The sequence below is a fragment of the Vicia villosa genome, linkage group LG1, assembly GCF_029867415.1.
Source record: "Vicia villosa cultivar HV-30 ecotype Madison, WI linkage group LG1, Vvil1.0, whole genome shotgun sequence".
NCBI classification, from domain to species: Eukaryota; Viridiplantae; Streptophyta; class Magnoliopsida; order Fabales; family Fabaceae; genus Vicia; species Vicia villosa.
In genome coordinates, this window is record NC_081180.1 from 39081497 (window position 1) to 39101332 (window position 19836).

Genomic DNA, 19836 nt, shown 5'->3' on the forward strand with positions numbered 1-19836 from the left:
TGATAGCAGAGGGACTAGGAAAGGCTGTGGAAATGGCATAGGGGTAAGGAAATACTCCACTGCCCTGCCCAATCCATCACTTTGATGGATACTAATCAAACTAATGTTTTCGTCTCCATAAATAAATTGCATAAGTTTTGACTATTTTGTTATCATCATTGCCAGATTGAGAAAAATTGTAATGTAGCTTAATTAATGCTTTCTACTGATTGGCATTAATGATGAATATCATTAGAAAAACAATTTTACGATATGCTTGTTTACAACATGCTATACAAATGAACTAGAAAGATATGTCATAAAAAATAAAATTATATACATTATATACCAATAAATATTTAGTATAATAATCATATACTATAATTATACATATAAATATATTATAAGTAATTGTTAATATACCTAAAAAATGTAAAATATACTCTATTTTTTTTAAATTATATACAATTATTTTGTCTACTTGTCTATTATAAAAAATAAAATATGTATTTTTTATAAATATAGTGAAAATAATAACAGGTTAAAAATAAAATAAATAATAATCATATAAAATTAATTGTATTAAATAACCATACAATAAAAACTCGTGAGAGCAAAAAAAAAGAATCTAACATTTATAAATAAAATTTTATCTCTTAAATGAAAATAGTTATTAATTAAAATAAAATAATTATTATTCTGATAATTAAAAGTTATTGTCTATACACCATTATTGAACATTCAGACATCTCAAAAGAACAAATTTATAAAGTATGTTTTTTAAAAAGTATATTGTTTTTTAAATTTATTTTTGATTTTTTTAGTTTGAGATGAATGTTAATGAATCTAACGATGAAATGATGAAGAAGCAGAGGAAAGAAGATGAATATATGTAAAATATATTAGATGTTGATATTGTTATAATTAATAAACTCTTATATTAACACTTCAATAGTTAAAATTTAAAAAATTGATAATGTTTAATGTTAATAGCAAACAAAATGAATTAAATTAACTGACAAAATAATTTTTAAACGAATGTAATTTATTAAATAAAATCTTAAATTAAATTAAGAGACCGCCAAACTAATTAAACCTAATTTCTTCTATGTACATTAGAGTATAAAAATTTTAATTTATTTATGTATAGTGACGTGGCAACACGTGGAATTTGAATAAAGAAAAAAAAGTCAAAGAAAAGAAAGCATATTTGCCTCCATGGATGTGTGGGAACCACCACATTCACGGACTAAACTAACTTAGGCCGCAAGTACCAAGCAGGATATACCACTCACTAACCTCGTTAATGACGCACTTGCTGGCGTCTCCTAATACAAATAATCTTTCTTTTTTTCAAACTAGACAAACCCAAAAACATACAAAACAAAATATTAAAGTAACCCTATCTATGACTATGCACGTCTCTATATTGTTGTAATTTCCCCAAAATTGATAAAGAATAAAGTAGTAAAATCTAATCTTGGAACAATAACAACCTCTTAAACATTATTTAATTTTTATTATAGATTATAGACTTGACCTCCCTCAGTATTCACATTCCTATATTATTGACTATCCAACACAACGAAAAGGCCATTGCTTCGAAATGGACGGACTTAGAGGCGAAAGAGCACCTCTCTTGGAAGCTGAACGCGGCGGTGTAAGTATCTTCTTCATTCTTCTTCCTCTTCCCTACTTTCAAATTCACCTTCAACTATTTCACTATCATCATAAATCACTTCTTCCTTTCAAACGTTAATGCTTCTATGCTTCACCTTAGTTTTTCTCGATTATGCATGCTTTCTTGTTCATGCTTATTGGTTGTTATGCACTTATTGCAATACTATAAACTGCCAAAATCATTTTCCTCATTCGTTCCATATATTTTAGGGAAGGGGAAAGAAACGACATGATTCCACGGAAGATCAAGTCTCAGACCTTGAACATGGTGATGCTCCGGTAATCACTCTCTACCTTACACTACTTCTCAATCCATCATGTTATTATCAAGGTTTTAAATATCGGTTGCAGTCGCGTAAATGCTTTTGCGATTTTGGTCGGTACAGATGTTGTGACACTTATTGCGCTTTGTGAATTAACCACAATATGATAAATAATGAATAGCGGTATCGGTATCGGCAGGTTGCGACGGACCGGTTTTTAAAACATTGGTTATTATTGTTATTGTCAGCAATTGTTAACTTTATGTATTGAACTTTCAGGCTGCACATGTTGGATTCTTTAGAGTCTTTTCACTTGTAAGTAACTACTGCCTTGTTTAGATGTATGTACTGTATTCATATTTTTGTTAAGATTGTTAAATTTACTTCTCTTTTCTGTTTTGGAAAATAATCACAGGCAAAGCCTGAAGCTGGAAAGTTGGTCATTGCTACAGTAGCTCTGTTGATTGCAGCCACATCAAGTACCTTAGTTGTATGCATCATTTACTATCTTTCTCTCACAGACACATTATAAGTTATATATGTCAACATACATATAGCTTTTATAAAGTGCTTTCTTATGAACATGGAAATATATGTTACTACTACAGCAAAAATTTGGTGGGAAGATAATTGATATTGTCTCCAAGAATATCACATCTCCTGAGGAGAAAGATGCGGCATTAGATGCTGTTAAGAACACCATATTAGACATCTTGCTCATTGTTATTATCGGGTTAGTATCATCATTGTAGTTTTATCTTATGATTTCTTACATGTCACATGATTTTCTTTGGATGTAAAATGGTCTCTTTGAATTATTCGAGTTTTACAGTTCAATTTGCTCGGCACTTCGAGCCTGGCTTTTTTATACGGCCAGCGAAAGGGTGGTTGCACGCCTGAGGAAGAATTTGTTTAGCCACCTTGTAAACCAGGTAATTTGTTTCTCTTATTGTCTTACTTTTGGTGACTTGGAGAATAGAAATTTTCATTTTTGTAGCTTTTGAATTAGTAATTACCATTTAGCCCACATTAAATGCTTGTTTATTAGTTTATGGATGATGGGTTTTTCAGGAAATAGCCTTCTTTGATGTTACGCGGACCGGGGAACTTTTAAGTAGGCTATCTGAAGATACACAAATCATTAAGAATGCTGCAACTACCAACCTCTCCGAGGCCTTAAGAAACTTGTCAACTGCATTTATTGGTCTTAGCTTCATGTTTGCAACATCATGGAAGTTAACATGTGAGTAATATGTGCAACACCTACACATCCATATCATTGAACCAAAACAGATCAAATTTCACATGAACAATGGCACTTTTTACATGTCCTACATGAAAAAAACTAAATAATACCAATCCTTATGTGGACCCTGTATGTGAGATTTTTCTCATTTTTATTTTTGATGGAATAAAAAATAATCAAACCGACTTGTCACCACTGGTTTTAAACTGGTTGAACAGGTTCTCTGATTGTCAGGTTTTTCGAATTGTCTGGAATGATTAACCAGATTTTTGGATGATTTGAATGAATTGACATGGCTTTTATTTATCTAAGATTTATCCTAACTTGTGTTCTCTCTCTTGACAACATCTTATAGTGTTGGCTTTGGTTGTGGTACCCCTTATATCTGTTGCTGTTCGTCAGTTTGGCCGTTTCTTGCGTGAACTTTCTCATAAAACTCAAGCAGCAGCTGCAGTAGCTTCTTCAATAGCTGAGGTATGCCTCTCCCACTAAACATATTAGAACAGCTTCAATTCTTTTTCATAGGAGAAGAGATGCTAACTAACCGGTTTTAATTTTGTGTGCGCTGCTTAGGAATCCTTTGGTGCGATAAGAACAGTTAGATCTTTTGCTCAGGAAAACTATGAAATAGAACGCTACTCTGAGAAAGTTAATGAAACTCTAGCACTTGGACTTAAACAAGCTGTGAGTTAGTCATTTATTATTTTGATCCGTGTGGTTGTGTTTAGATTTATTGCCTTCCCAATATTTAATTTGATCTAATTTGTGATACAGAAAGTTGTTGGAATCTTTTCTGGAGGTCTTAATGCAGCATCTACACTTTCAGTTATAATAGTTGTTATATATGGAGCTAATTTGACAATTAAAGGTTCCATGTCCTCGGGGGATCTTACATCTTTCATTCTTTATAGTCTCTCAGGTATTTTCCTCTTTCTATTTTTCCTTATCCATGTGAAAGGATTCTTATGATTTATTTTAGTGGTGGTTTGATCTGTCATATTCGAACTGCTAGTTTTTTCTTATGTTGACTCAGTTACTTTGCCTTGTAGTTGGATCTTCTATATCTGGTTTGTCAGGATTGTATACTGTAGTTATGAAAGCCGCCGGTGCTAGTAGAAGGGTATTTCAACTGTTGGATCGTGCCTCATCCATGCCCAAGTCCGGAGATAAATGTCCTATAGGGTCAGTTGCATAAATTTCTAAAAATATATTTTCAAGTGCTATTTGCTGAGAGTTCAGCTCTCCCTTCTACTTGTTTCACTCTTCATATTATATGAATTTCTGAATCATTGCATATAGACTGAACATACCCTCTTAGCTTAAAATAGTTTTTATACAAGATTGGCGATCTCTTAAAATGAGAAATGATGTTAAATGTTTATTATTGTAGTGATCATGATGGGGAAGTTGAATTAGATGATGTATGGTTTTCATATCCATCGCGTCCTAATCATATGGTGCTCAAGGTAGGTGTTTCCTTCTAGTTTTATGTTCTGGTTATACAACTTCAGTGTAAATAGTTAAAATGATGTATAATTCCCTGCTCATTTTTAGGGTATTAATATAAAACTGCAACCTGGCTCAAAGGTTGCTCTTGTTGGTCCAAGCGGTGGCGGAAAGGTTAGTCCATCTCTTGTGATCATCTTCTCTTACTTTTTCCTTTGTTCCTGTGTTTATTTAACATGCTGGTTTGTACAGACTACAATTGCAAACTTAATTGAAAGATTTTATGACCCAACCAAGGGAAAGATTTTGGTGAATGGGGTTCCTCTGGTTGAAATATCACACCAGCATTTACACAGAAAGGTATGTTCTTCGTTTTTTTTTTTTATAATATTTGATTCTTAAATTTGTTTTTTATTTCTATTTACTGCCAAACACTTTAACCATGGATTAATAACTCGGTAAAAAAAACCTGTTCCACCATATTACCATGGTTTAATTCCTTTTTGTTATTTCAACAACTAAAGTTGTTTGCTTGCATATTTGCAGATCAGTATAGTGAGTCAGGAGCCTACACTCTTCAATTGTTCCATAGAGGAAAACATAGCTTATGGATTTGATGGCAAAGTTGATGCCGCTGATATTGAAAATGCAGCTGTAATATTCAATATCTTCTTTCACTAACAAAAATATCTCTCCCGTATTTCATTCATTCATGATTGGTTTGTAACTGTGCAGAAAATGGCCAATGCACACGAATTTATATCAAAATTCCCCGAACAATACAAGACATTTGTTGGAGAGCGAGGTATAAGGCTTTCAGGAGGACAGAAACAGAGAATAGCAATTGCCAGAGCCTTGCTTATGGACCCAAAAATTCTCCTACTGGATGAAGCCACCAGTGCCTTAGATGCTGAAAGCGAATACTTAGTGCAGGTGAATTAACGCATTGAGTTTATTTTTCCAGCTTCATGAACATGTAAAATTTTCTTATTATTGTGTTTTGCACAATATGCTAAAATATGCGATGGATTTGATGCAGGATGCTATGGATTCTATCATGAAGGGAAGGACAGTTCTAGTCATTGCTCATAGGTTATCAACGGTGAAAACTGCTAATACTGTTGCAGTTGTTTCTGATGGTCAAATAGTTGAGAGCGGTACTCATGATGAGCTTCTAGACAAGAATGGTGTTTATACTGCACTAGTCAGGAGACAACTACAGACAACGAAAACCGAAATCTAATCTGAGCCTAGCAAATTATGCACAATAGTTACCGCGGTGCTAGTGAGAGCACTCTAGTCTGCCAGCAGACCGGAGATATGATACTCTGAGACACAAATTGCTTGGAAGGCCTTCACTGTGACAGTTGCAATTTTTAAGTTTAAGTTTATGAAGAAATTGTAGGTACTAATTATGAATTATCCCTCAAGTTTAAAGTCAAAACCTTGCTTCTGATAATGAGAAATATATATTTTTTTGGCACTTGAATTGAGCAAGTTTGCTTGGCATATCTTAACCGAAGAAAGTTAGCTTTGTATGCTTGTCAAATAACTCAAAATGCTTGAAGTTTTAAATGAAGTTGCTTAAATCAAATGTGACATAACTTGTGGATAAAAATAGTAACAATTATAAAAAGCTTAGTTTATGCATGACTTCTAGAGTGCAACCATAGGAAACGAGGAGCTAGGGGTTTCATAAAAACTCGGAACTCCTATAAACGAGAGAAAATTATGAATCAACACAATTCTATTTCTTTGAATGAGTGTGATAAGTATATTTCTTTCAATGAGGAACAACTATCATAGTAAGTGTGTATATAGCAACTATATAATTTTTTTAAAAGGTAAATAGAATATATATTTTAAGAAAAGGCACTAAAGGCCTAACTACGATGAAAGAAAAGAAAAAAAGCCACAAGATGTATCTAACTCCGCCCTCGAATTAACATAACAAAACTCAAAAGAATAATAGCCTCTAACTCACCTAAAAGAAAAAACATATTAGCATGAACCACACTTACACCAAAATTTCCGCTAGTCAAAATTTAAACTCTTTTCAAAGACCTTAAAACTTTTAATTTTGAATTAGAGGATCTATTCACCCCCTCTCTAGATAAGGTCTCGTCGTCTAACAAGTGGCATCAAGAGTTCTGGTTAATTTCGTGCTTCAAACACTTATTATATAATGGCAACCGAACCTAAAGTGGCGTATAATAGAGCGCCTATTTTCACCGCTGAAAATTATGGTTATTGGAAAGCTTATATGCGCATTTACATAAATTCATATGATAAGGGTGTGTGGGACGCCATTATAAACGGTTCAATTCAAATTACTATGACAGATGGTAATGGTGTCGTTATATCCAAATTGGAAGCACAATGGAATGACAATTATCACAAAAAAAAAGGGTTATGATTGGAAAGCACAAAAGATTCTTATATTCACTCTCAGTGTTGATGAATATTATCGTGTTTACCATTATAAAACTGCTAAAGCTATGTGGGACGCATTACAAATTGCCTATGAGGAAACTAATGAGGTCAAACAAGCTAGAATTAACACATTGAATCAAGAGTTTAAGCTATTTCGCATGAAGCATGGTGAAACCATTGTCGATATGCAAAAAAGCTTCACCCATCTCATTAACTGTTTAAATTTACATGGTAATCCAATTTTCAATGTTATTGCTACTAACAAAATTTTAAGGTGTTTTACTAGGGATTGACAACCAAAGGTCACAGCAATCAAGGAAGCCAATAATCTCAATACACATGACCTCACTACATTGTTTGGAAATTTTGAACAACATAAGCAAGAACTCACTTGCTTAAAAAAATATGAGAAAAAACATGAAAAGAAGCTTAAGAAAGAGAAGAGTAAAGACAAGGAGGTGGAAAAGAAGTCTATTGCTATAAAGGTTTCGAGTTCTAGGTCCTCATAATAAGCAAATGAATGGTGATTTCCAGTGATGATGAAGATTCAGATGATGATGAAGAAATAGGGCTATTTGCAAGAAGGTACAATAGATACATTAGAAAGAATGGAGTAAAGCATTATGACAAAAACCTTGTTAAGTTTAGAAGACAATCCACATCCTCAAAGGAAGATGACAACAATAAAGGAAATCAAGAGGGTAATGCTACAATTATGGAAAATTGGGTCATTATATGCCGAGTGTCCATCTCTTCACAAAGAAAAAGAAAAGGGTGAACACAACAAGACTAGAAAATCAAGAAAAGTCTATGTTGCTTAGGAGAGCGATGATGATTCCTCAAGCAATAAAAGCTCAAATGATAGTGAAGTAGAGTCAAACGTTTGTCTCTCAGCCTGTCAACGTCATAAGAAGAAAAAGAATGTTAATCACTCTAAGTATGAAAATTTTAAAAATTGTCTAATTCCCTATTGTTAAGAGCATTTGAAAGAGAATTTTTGTAGGGTTTTGAAAGTATATGATATAATCATGAAATGAAAAATACATGAAAGGTAGTGTTATATTCATTTTCCTATATGATAATTCTGGAAGTTAACTTCCATATTATCCATTGATATTAGGGAAATAAAGACACTATCATAAATTTTAAATATGACTAAAAGTTAGTTCATAATTTAAGTAGACAACTCACATATGAAGTGTTTTGGTGTGTATGAGTGGACCATAATTTTGATTCTATTCCAAATCATTTTTGGGTTTTATAAGGATTACTCTTTAATAAATACATTTAAAAAAATGTAAATTGTCTTATATTTTGTATAACAACAACACTTTGGATCATCTCTTTCATTTTTTTTTCTCCTTCCCTCTTCATCCTCTCTATCTCTCTTAATTGCATTCTCCCTTTTGATTAAATTTTGTTTTTTATTGTTGAGTGAGAGTGAGATTAAGAGAGAGATGAAGAGAATGGAGAGGGAAGGAGAAAAAAATAAAAGAAATGATCCAAGTCCATGGACAACAGCGAGCTTTCGAGCTTTGTTTTGCCTAAAATAAAACTTTTTTATTTGTTAAAAAAATTCACTTTTCTTTTTCCAAATAACCCGGGGTATGGCCACACTTCCAGCTTATGATTAAACTTCGAATTAAAAAAAAAAAAAAACAGCTTATGATCAAACAGTGAAAAAAATGCAGAGCTTAGTTCGGAGGCTGACGGTGGTCACACGCCACCATTCCCAACGCCAACCCAACCTCTCCTTCAATTCTCACCGCATCTCTCACACTCATCCTCATTCTCACATCACCCAACTTTCCAATCTAGGTCATCACATTCCCTCTTCCTCCACCATTCACCATTTTCACTCATGGCGTTCCCTTTCCACCATAATTCGCTCTTCTCTCTCCCAACCAACGACCGTCCAACAGTTCTCATCCCTCTCGCGCAACTATCTCTCCACTTTATTCTCCAAAAGCCTCCTTGCTCGTAGTTTTCCCGGACTTCATTTTCATCGTCAGAACTTCCGTTTCAACCAAAATTATAACTCTTACCGCCGTAGTTGGTAATTTTCCGGCTCATTTTTGTTTTGTTTTGTTTTGGTTTTGGTTTACATTCCTCATTTCCATATTGGATTTTATGATTATAATTTGGAATTCGGTTTAATTAGGGTTTATGAGGTTTTTGCTTCTCAATCTTATTACTTAATTCTAATGCTTATTACTGTAATCACTATTTTTTATTCTGTAATGTACTAAAGTTCAAATGCTGTATCTATTGTAGCTTGAACTTTACACCAATAATACTATGCAGAAAATCCATGATTTTTTTTACCTGTTTGTTTCGACTGCTTACATGTTATATGGTATTTCGATAAAATATTTTGACGTTTTTGCAGGAGGTCATGGTTTAACAGGCTATCACCAAATGACGTGGTTCTCGGCTTGATTGTATCTAATGTTGCTGTTTATTTATTTTGGAGGATAGCAAGTCAAAAGTTTATGCTAAATAACTTTACTGTGAGTTTCTTGATTTATGGATTTTATTCAACTTGATGATGCTTGTAAATGTATTTGCTCGACCTTTGCTTTGTATGTAACTCCCACCTACTATTGGGTTTATCAAATGTTTCTTAGGAAAATTGTCGATACGGATGTATTGTTACGGTATGATATATTACTATTGTGTTAGTAGTTTGTAGATGTATCAATATTCTTATCTTGTTTCTATTGAAGATAGAAACTGGAAAAACACAATATTTTTATGCTCTAAACCATTCCTAATAGCTAGAGTATCCTAATTTTCGAGTTGAAGTTTATGTTTGGGAGATACTAAGAGACCCTCAGGCCAAATTCATTCCTGATGCATATAGAATTAGACATTTAGTGTAGAATCCATCAAAGTAATTATGATTGCTGGATTGGCACTTTACCAGCGAAGGATGGAATTAGTAAATGTGTTGTTGTTTTGTTATAGTCTGTATGGATTTAACTTCATCTAGAGCACTAATTAGTTTATTTTCTGTCAACAGATCTCCTTGGACAATATTAAGAGTGGACGCTTCCACACTTTGATCACCAATGCGTTCAGTCACGCAGATACCTGGCATTTAATTTACAACATGATTGGACTCTACTTCTTTGGAGGGAATGTGCGGTTCCTTGTTCTTGAATTGTATTTTTTAATCATTATTTCTCTCTCATCTCTTCGTTTTTTCTTTCCTTTTCTTATCTTAGCAATTTTTTGTTTTGGGCTGGTGTGTAGACTCGCATTCTTCTCCAAAACACAGAATAATATGTCATATGGTTATGAAATTTGGATTTGGTATTTAATTCGAATTGCAATAGTTTTGACAAGAAACATATAACATCTGAAGTTCTTAGGTATTCTAGATGATTTTCTGTCTCTTGAAGACTGTTTATGTCACTTCACTCACCAAATGGTTTGTCTTGAACCGCTCCATTTGTCAAATGATTTAGCTTAAATATTCTGAATATAAATCTAATAATCAGTAATTGTGCAAAAAGTTTTTAGTTTAGATAGTCTTTTTTTCCCAATCACTTTTGGCTTTAAACATGCCAAAATCAACTTTGGTTTTCAGTGTTATATGACTAGATATGCCTACTTCATATTTTTCTTTTTCTGTTTATATACTTGTTCATTCCTTTTGTAATTCCTTGGTGTTATATGACTAGATATGCGTATTTCATATTTTTCCTTTTCTGTTTATATACTTGTTCGGACTAGTTTCATTCATTTTGTAATTTCTTGGTATCACTGTTACTAGGTGTGAGATTTAGGAGGAAATATCCCTTATATGTGAAACATTGAGTTTGTAAATTAAAGAGTTTCTAAAATATGTTGGGGTTTTTTAATACAATACAAATTACAGGCTGGTTTTGCCACTAGCCATCCCCTGAAATTCTTGTATGACTGATTTTTGTTGTTTTTCCCAAATTTTTGGAGTTAATGTATGTCTCTTTCATTTTCCATACTTTGTTGCTGCACACAGGAACATATAACTTGACTTGTTAAGAACATCAGTTGGAGTATGTCAGATACTATCATTTAACTGATAAATTTTGCTGTTACATGCTTTGTTTTCCTCCGCAATACCATTAGCTTCATTAATCTTTTACTCTTTCTAATTGGGCTTTGAGCAGATTGCAAGTCAATTTGGACCTGAATTTCTGCTGAAGCTATATCTTGCTGGTGCAATAGGTGGTTCTATTTTCTATCTGGTGCATCAAGCCTACAAGGCTCAAACATCAAAGGTCCAGTGAGATTAGAAATGACTGCCTGTCTCCCAATTCTAAATTTTTCACCTAACAAATTTCTGGGTGAATAAAAGGAACAAAATCTTGATTTTTAGCCTTCACCAGATGCTAGAAAAGTTTGTAATTTATATGCTAATTCATTCTTCAATCTCAAACCTTTGATATATGGATTTCTCAATTTTAGTTTCAATTTGCTTTAGAAGTTTTAAAACTTCTTTTTTTTGTTGAGAAATGTATGGTTTTAGTATACAAATTACAATGATGATAAACATTTTGTAGCTAAGTTGCCTAGTGTATATTTTCTTAACACATGAACAAAAGTTAATATTTATACTCTTGGATGGAACTTATACATCTTTTTAACGAAATGCTTTGAAAGATGTGAAAAATACTCACCAACATTTTATTATTGGGTTTTAACGTTTCTCTGCGTTTTGTTTGCAACAGGACTGGAGAGCTATCAACTTTTCAAGGGAATTTGCGTTGGTGAGTTTATAGTAACTATTCTATAACCGGCTTCTCTTCATCAGGAAGCGTAGGACATGTATTGCAACTATTGATGTTCTTGGCTTCACTTGTCAATTATGATTTATGAGCGTTTCCTTTTATCACTTACGGCATTAGTTAAAGTCATATTAACTTAACCAGAACTTGCCAATGATTAGGGAGCAAGTGGAGCTGTGAATGCAGTTATACTGCTGGACATATTCCTCAATCCAAGAGCAACTTTATACTTAAACTTTTTTATACCAGTTCCTGCGGCGTTGCTGGTAAGCTGTTCTTTACTTTATGCTAGGTCAAAAAAGTGAAATTTGTTAGTTGGAGACTCTCATATCCTTTTTTCTCATGTAAATTATGGTTCATGAAGGGTATCTTTTTGATCGGGAAAGATTTGCTGAATATAATTGAGGTATGGTGGACTCTGTCTAACTTATCAATTATCATGTTTACATTTCTTTCATAACATTTTCCATCTCAAGTCGCATAATTGTCCAGAAAGCATCGCTAGACTCATAACCTTACTCTATGATATTACCATAATTTCTACAAACTTTGACATTCAGTGTACTAAAACAATCAAATTGATCTGTAGGGAGACAATACGATATCAGGATCCGCACATTTGGGGGGTATTGCAGTTGCAGCCATAGCATGGGCAGGAATTCGGAAAGGACGATTCTAAATCCTTTTTTTGACACCTTTGCAAAACTAGTTTTTATTTGTTAATTATACTATTCGATCAGTTATTGATGCTATAACAAACCATCTTTTATCATTTTTAATTAGCAACCCTATGTAGGTAAATTTATTGGGTTGGATTGTTATAAAAAGTTAGTTATTCTGTCAAAAAGAAGTTACTAGTTTTGATTTAACTAATAAAGAGCGTATACTTCACAATTGCACAAAATGCCAATGGTTGGAATGTCATATTTTATTAAGATGTTTTTGCATGTCATTTTATTTCAAAAAAAATAAAAATAATATATATATATATATATACACACACACTAGTGGGATACCCGTGCGTTCGCACGTATTAGTGGGATAGGCACGATTTTGTTTTCAAAATATAATTGAGAAAAACAAAATTATTTTACGAAAAGAGTTTATTATTTAAAAAAAAAGACATATTTTTTAAATAAAAACAAAATTATTTTATAATAATAATATATATTTCAATTTTTTAAATATTATCCTAAAAAGTAATGTATCTTAAATTGTAACAAATTTTAAAACAAAAATATTAGTAACATAGATAATTAAAAAACAAACATTTTTCTTGTATTTGGATTTATATATTATTTTAAAAAAATTTTAATTGTAAAAAGAATGTAATAACTCGTGGATTCACACAAATTTTGATCTGGACACCGTGCATTCGTACGGATACTGGTGCACTACGCACATATGCTTCTAAAATGTAATAAGAGTGAGATTTATATATTATTTAAAATATATTTACTTTTAATTTCTTTAATTGTAAAAAAATATAATAACTCGTGGGCTTGCACATATTTTAGTATGACTATGGGTGGTAAAACGGGTTGTGGTCCACCGGACTGGCTCGCATACCCGTCAAAAAATGGCTGATTGGATTGGGATTTTGGGTCCGCCGCGTCGCCCACCAATACCCGCCCAACCAAAGCCCTCCGCCTTTCAAAACCCGTTTAGCCGATCTGTTCAGTCTGTCCCTCCTTAAGTCCATCATTTTTTAGTTAATTTAGTAATAGCAATTCTTGATGGTTTTATTTTATACATTTATTTATGAATATATACAATATTTTTTAAGTAAAATTTATTAAAAAAGATGCTTTATAGAAAATTGATCTAAAAAATAAGTGAAAATTCTAATTGAAATGTAAAAATAGTCAAATAATCTATTAAAAAAATGAAGAGAAAAATAGACGGGCAAGTCTGCCGTCCTCCAATCCGCCACCTTGGAGTGGCGGCCTAGATTTCCATGCTCATTTCCACTTGGCGGGCTTGTCCGCCCTGCTATTTTTTTACGGGCATAAGGCGGGGGCGACCTACCCGTTTTGCCACCCCTAAGTATGGAATGTGCATTCGTACGGGTACCGGTGCGTTACGTTTTTTCAAAAATAGTTATTATTTGATTCAATAATATTATTTTTTTTCTATATAAAAATATTTTTATTTGCCATTGTTTACAAAAATATTTGAATACAAAAATAATTGAATAAATAGTAAACTAGTTCCCGTTTTTTATCACTTTTTTTATCATTAACTATATTTTCTCCGTTGCATAAAATTTTCATATCAGGAAAAAATAAATTTTATTATATAATTTTAAACAAATATAATTTTCATGTTTGATTCAATAATTATATATAAGTTTTATTTTTGTGAGCATAAAATAATTAAGAATATTTCATCTATATAAGTATTATTTTTTAATCAATAATATATTTTTTTCTTATATAATATTTTTTTTGCATTATTTACAAAAATAGTCGAGTCAATAGTAAACTTGTTTTCGTTATTATTTAATTTTTTTACCAATAAATTTATTTTTCCCGCTGCATAAAATTTTCATATTAGGAGAGAATAAAATTTATTAAAATTGTAAATAAATATAATTTTCATGTTTAAATCATAATTATATATTAATTTTATTTTTGTGATCATAAAATAATTAAGATTGATTCATATTATCATACAATTTTGATACTATTTGATTCATACATTTCTTATGTATTTTTTCTAGATCACAATACTATACTTTATAATCTTACCAATTTTTATTTATAATACATTATAATCTTTAATTTTTAATGCATTTCACCCGTATTATTTTATGCCTCATTCTATTATATTTTTATTAAAATTTATTTAATTCAATTATATTGTATTATCATTTTTGTACAAAAAAAGATTTCATAATTATTGATTTTGTTATATAAATTTCAATTAATAACTTACTAATATATATTATAACAAAATTACAGTTCGAATTTTGTTCGAATTTTTTTATTAAAATTAACTCAAGTTCTCAAAGAAGAAGCAAAATTCAGTCTTCTGCCAATAAATTTCTAATAAAATAACAGTAATTTTGTAAAAAAATCACAATTTCTAAAAATCTACCTAATTAAACTAATTTAAATTAAATATTATGTATATTTTTCATAATTGAATTTATTAAAACTCTCCTAATCAAATATTTAAGACAAATAAAAATCAAATTAAGTCTGGCATAATATAGATTTTCTTTAAGACAGTTTTTTTTATTCATAATTTTTTTTGAATATAAATCGATCATTCATTTACTAAAATCAACTAAAATCAAATATTAAACAACAAATTTAAAAAATGTAACAAAATTCAAATTAAATAATAGATAATTAATTCTTCTTATTACTTATGATGATATCATAAAAATTATATTAATATAGTTTTTTTAAAAGATATTAATATAGTTATTAATGATTATTATAAACAATTAATTTGAATTTTTTTATTAAAATTAACTCAACTTTTTAAAGAAGAGTAAAATTCAATCTTCCACAAATAAATTTCGAATAAAAGAAGAGTACTTCTGTAAAAAAAAAATTCATAATTTTTAAAAGTCTATCTAATAAAACCAATTTAAATGAAATATTATGTATATCTTTAATCAATACTCTCATAATCAAATATTCTTTAAGACATGAACATTTTTTTATTCATAATTTTTTAGAATATCAATCAATTATATCATATAACACGTAATTTATTCATACATTTAGTCAAGCTAATTTAAAATACCAATAAATTTAATCAATAAATATAAAAAATTATTGTATTAAGATGAAATTAATTCAATTTTTAACTACTAAAATTTTCATAAAAATGGCTAGTAATTAACATTCATTTCTCATTATATTAAATTTGAAAATTGAGTCGTAGCTACACCACTCAATGGCCGTTTTGAAAATTGAGTCGTAGCTAGACCACTCAATGGCGGTTAGCTATAGTGACATAGGAAACCATAGTTATTAAGGTAGCTAGTTTTTTACCATCACAAATTTAATATTTTCAACCACCCCTGACTCGTCAAAACCCACAAACAAAGGTAGTAATAATAAAATAAGGCCAAATTTTTTTTGAAATATTGTTGATTTGTTCCTATCTTAATAAAATAAGTACATTGCCATTAAAATTTGACTTTAAATTAGTTAGGAACTAAAATTTTCAAAAAAGAGGGATCAAAATTAAAAAAAATTATAGTAGGGGACCAAAGTTACAATTAAACCTATATTAAAATAATGATGTTATCAATATCGATCCGATTCCATTCAACTTCGATCAAATCTATAAAGTTCTAAGTTTTTTTAGAACAATTAAATAATTAGCCTTCTCCGATCTCAGTGCTTCCAATTCATTGAGTTGGACCTAGAAGGTTTCAGTACAAACTTGTGGTGGAAGGAAGACCAATTCGTTGCGTTGAACATGTAAATTTGATATAGTGTGTAGGGGCGGATCCATGTGTTATAGAGAGAGGCTCTTGCCCCCACAAGGTAAAAATTACTTTAATATAGATATACAAAATTTCTTTCCACTTATATTGTCTATTTGTTACCCCCACTTAAGGTTTGCAATAAAGTGTATCTAATTTTATGTGTTTTAGTATCTCCTTTCACTAATTTTGTGTGTGCTTTGTAATGTAATATTGAGACTTGTCAATACTAATTTATCATTATAATTTTATATTGAAGTTATATTTTTTATTTTATATTAAATTAACTTTAAAGTTTAATTTGATAATAGATAATTTTTTTATTGTTTTACATAGGTGCATATTTATTATATTATAGAGACTGATCAAAAATAAATTAGTACAATTTTTTATTGATGTCATACTAAAGACGATATTGATGAAGAAAAAACACATAGTAAAAATTTAATTTTCCATTGTTTAATGTTATTTTATTGTCTTATGTTAAGTTTATTGTTTATTTTGATTTCTAATTATTTTTCTTAACTCTTGAAAGTATATAATATTGCTAGTTTTTTTCGTCCGATTAGTAATAGAAAGTTTTAGAAAATTGATTGCTAAATTCGTCGTTAATTTGATAAAAAGAAAACATGATATATTTTAAAGAGTTAAAAAGTCAATATGGAAAATTTTTAAATTATGAAATCAAAATGAACCCCGAAGTTAACATACGCAACAAAAAATAATATTAAACCTTTTTTAATCCTATATTATGTAAAAACTTAAAATATCTTTTTATTTTGACAAATAATATAAATTATTTTCTTATTATTTATTGCCCCCATTTAAAAAAAAATCTGGATCCGCCACTGTGTAGTTACCGGCTAATGGAGGAACAACCACATGTATATCAGTACCCTAGAAAAACATAGAAATATATTATGGCATATAACGCAAAGACATTCAACAAACAAATTGTTTATAACAATGTGAAAGTTATAGTCCATAAAAATATTCACCCAAACATATGTGCTATAAACAAACTGAAAAATGTATTTCACAAATATATTCACATTCAAGCTTATTGAGCAACCTCTTTGTCATAAACAATCATGTCAAAATACATCTTCTTATTTGTTACAACGACTTTCCACAATTCTTTTTAAAAATCAAACAAAGCGAATTTGTGATATGAAATCAAATAACAACCATAAAACGTACTAAAAAAATAGGAGATCAGTATCATGGTTTTTGGAGTTGTAGTTGCATATATTTATAGGCTGAAATTCAGAAAGGTAGGCAAAATTGAATGCAAACATTTTTAAAATTCAAATTGTTGGATTTACCAACACATACGTAGACCAATGAGTGTTAGAGGCATGAACAAAGTAATGATTATTTGGGGCAATAAATATAGTACATGAATGCCCATCAAAAAGCAGGGTGTTAAATTTATCAAAAAGGACATTATAGGAAGTTCATAAGCATATTGTTTTCTTATATATATATATATATATATATATATATATATATATATATATATATATATATATATATATATATATATATATATATATATATATATATATATATATATTGAGAATCAAGTGTGAGGAAGAAGTCTCACATTGATTAGAAAATGGAAGAATTAACACTTTATAAGTGAGAGAACCCACACACATATCAACCTTAAGGTTTTAGGTGGAGATGTGGTTTGTGTCTCACAAACTGTGTCCCAAGTAAATAATGTGAACCCACACACCTATCAACCTTAAGGTTTTAGGTGGAGATGTGGTGTGTCTTTCACAAAGGTGTGTCCCAAGTAAAGTGCTCCCTCGTTGACCCCCTCGAGTTACCTCCAACAAAATATATATATATATATATATATATATATATATATATATATATATATATATATATATATATATAGATATATATATATATATAGATATATATATATATATATATATATATATATACACGTATCAAATGAGAACTTTAGCTATTATGTGAACTGAGAGCTTTTAATAATAATCATACGATTTAAAATCAATGTCTTAGATTTCACTCAAATGCATAGATTCTGGTTTAAATACATATCACACCAATGCAAATCTCAGCATTGATTTTAAATCGTATGATCTAAAAAAATGCCCCTTTGTTTCATCTAGAAAAAATAGATTTTTTATTTTTAAAAATAAATTTCCAAAACTATTTTTCAAAATTTTACAAGTTTTTTTATATTCGGTTTTTATAAAATAAAACATTAATTTTGACATCTTATAACATAAACATAATTGAACAACAAAATTTAGTCAAAATCGCAATTTTTAAAAGAAATTGTATTTCAAAAATAATTTTTATAAAAATATATTTGAAATAGTTTCAAAATTAAGTGATTTTTTAAAATTTTAATATCTAATTTTTTTCATAAATAAATGAAATATCTAAAATCACATTTTAAGAATAACTATTCAACCAAAAATTTTATTTAAAGCTTTTATAAAAAGTTTTTTTGTAAAATTTTTTTCCCAAAATTATGTAACACTACAAAAGTCATTTTTAAAAAAAACCAAAGCAAACATACCTATATGAAAGAATATTTTGTTAGTATACCCGATCTTTTTTCTAGTGTTGTGTTAATGTAGTAGGAATGTGTTTGTTTTGTCTATTTGATGATAACTTAGAAGATTAATATATATTTTAAAATTAATGAGGGTGTTGGTATTATTTTAGTAAATTTTAAAGAACGTGATTGTAATTTTCCTTTAAATTTATACAGATATATAAGTGTTTACGGTGATTTCCGGTAAACAACCGCTAGTCTTCCAAACTATAATAAATATGATTTGGTTACTCGCAGGATCGACTAGATTGATCCTAGGACATAGTCAAACAAAAGATTTATTGATGTGATTTGGTTCATACCTGTTTGCTTTGATTTCAAGGAACTTATGTTCAAATGGTTAATCATTCGATACAACGCTAATTGCATAAGTTAGTATAACTTCGAAACATAAATCGTAATAAGAGAAACATGTAAATTGCGAAATTGTAAATTGCAAGAAAATTAACATGCGAGAATGTAAGTTGCAAGAAAATTAACGTGCAAGAATGTAAATTGCGAGAAAATTACAGTACATGGAAATTAAATGACTTTGAAAGTAAAGGCATAAACAGGGAAAGAGAAGTAAAGAAATTAAAAGACATTTGATAAAAGTAAATACACATGTATTCAAATTGGTGGTGTCATACGTACATTTCTCAGCGAACTCTTTCTCTTAACAATTGATACTTGAGCGATATGTGAGTAATTTGTACAAAATGAACACACGAAATTCTATCATTAAGACTCCTATTTATACTAAATTCGACCCTAACGGTCGTACAATAATCTAATGCCACGTTATCCACGAGAACCCTGGGGACGCCATCTGTCGATGTGCAGTTTATGGAAACCGTTTCGCAATTCAAATCTTCCCGCTCGAGTCCTTTTCGACGCGTGGCAGTATAGCTATATTCGAAATTGATGCGGAAATACACTAAGCTTCAGTACTTCATGCAATTTTCCGCGAATTGTCTAAGTCT

At 30.1% G+C, this 19836-nt stretch overlaps 2 protein-coding genes across 2 annotated transcripts; both read left to right on the forward strand.

Moving 5' to 3' along the window:
* The first annotated feature begins 1485 nt into the window (after window positions 1-1485).
* On the forward strand, window positions 1486-6097 carry LOC131634755 (ABC transporter B family member 25). The gene is made up of 17 exons (XM_058905383.1): window positions 1486-1639; window positions 1870-1938; window positions 2202-2237; window positions 2338-2412; window positions 2531-2655; window positions 2755-2854; window positions 2994-3165; window positions 3524-3642; window positions 3742-3852; window positions 3943-4087; window positions 4218-4350; window positions 4559-4634; window positions 4723-4788; window positions 4867-4974; window positions 5161-5268; window positions 5350-5547; window positions 5654-6097. The coding sequence occupies exons 1-17, from the start codon at window positions 1586-1588 to the stop codon at window positions 5855-5857; spliced, it is 1899 nt and encodes a 632-aa protein (XP_058761366.1). The 5' UTR covers window positions 1486-1585; the 3' UTR covers window positions 5858-6097.
* A 2545-nt stretch (window positions 6098-8642) lies between these two features.
* On the forward strand, window positions 8643-12746 carry LOC131604536 (RHOMBOID-like protein 12, mitochondrial). The gene is made up of 8 exons (XM_058876971.1): window positions 8643-9103; window positions 9437-9557; window positions 10070-10189; window positions 11202-11312; window positions 11763-11801; window positions 11981-12085; window positions 12184-12225; window positions 12409-12746. The coding sequence occupies exons 1-8, from the start codon at window positions 8733-8735 to the stop codon at window positions 12496-12498; spliced, it is 999 nt and encodes a 332-aa protein (XP_058732954.1). The 5' UTR covers window positions 8643-8732; the 3' UTR covers window positions 12499-12746.
* Window positions 12747-19836: the final 7090 nt, after the last annotated feature.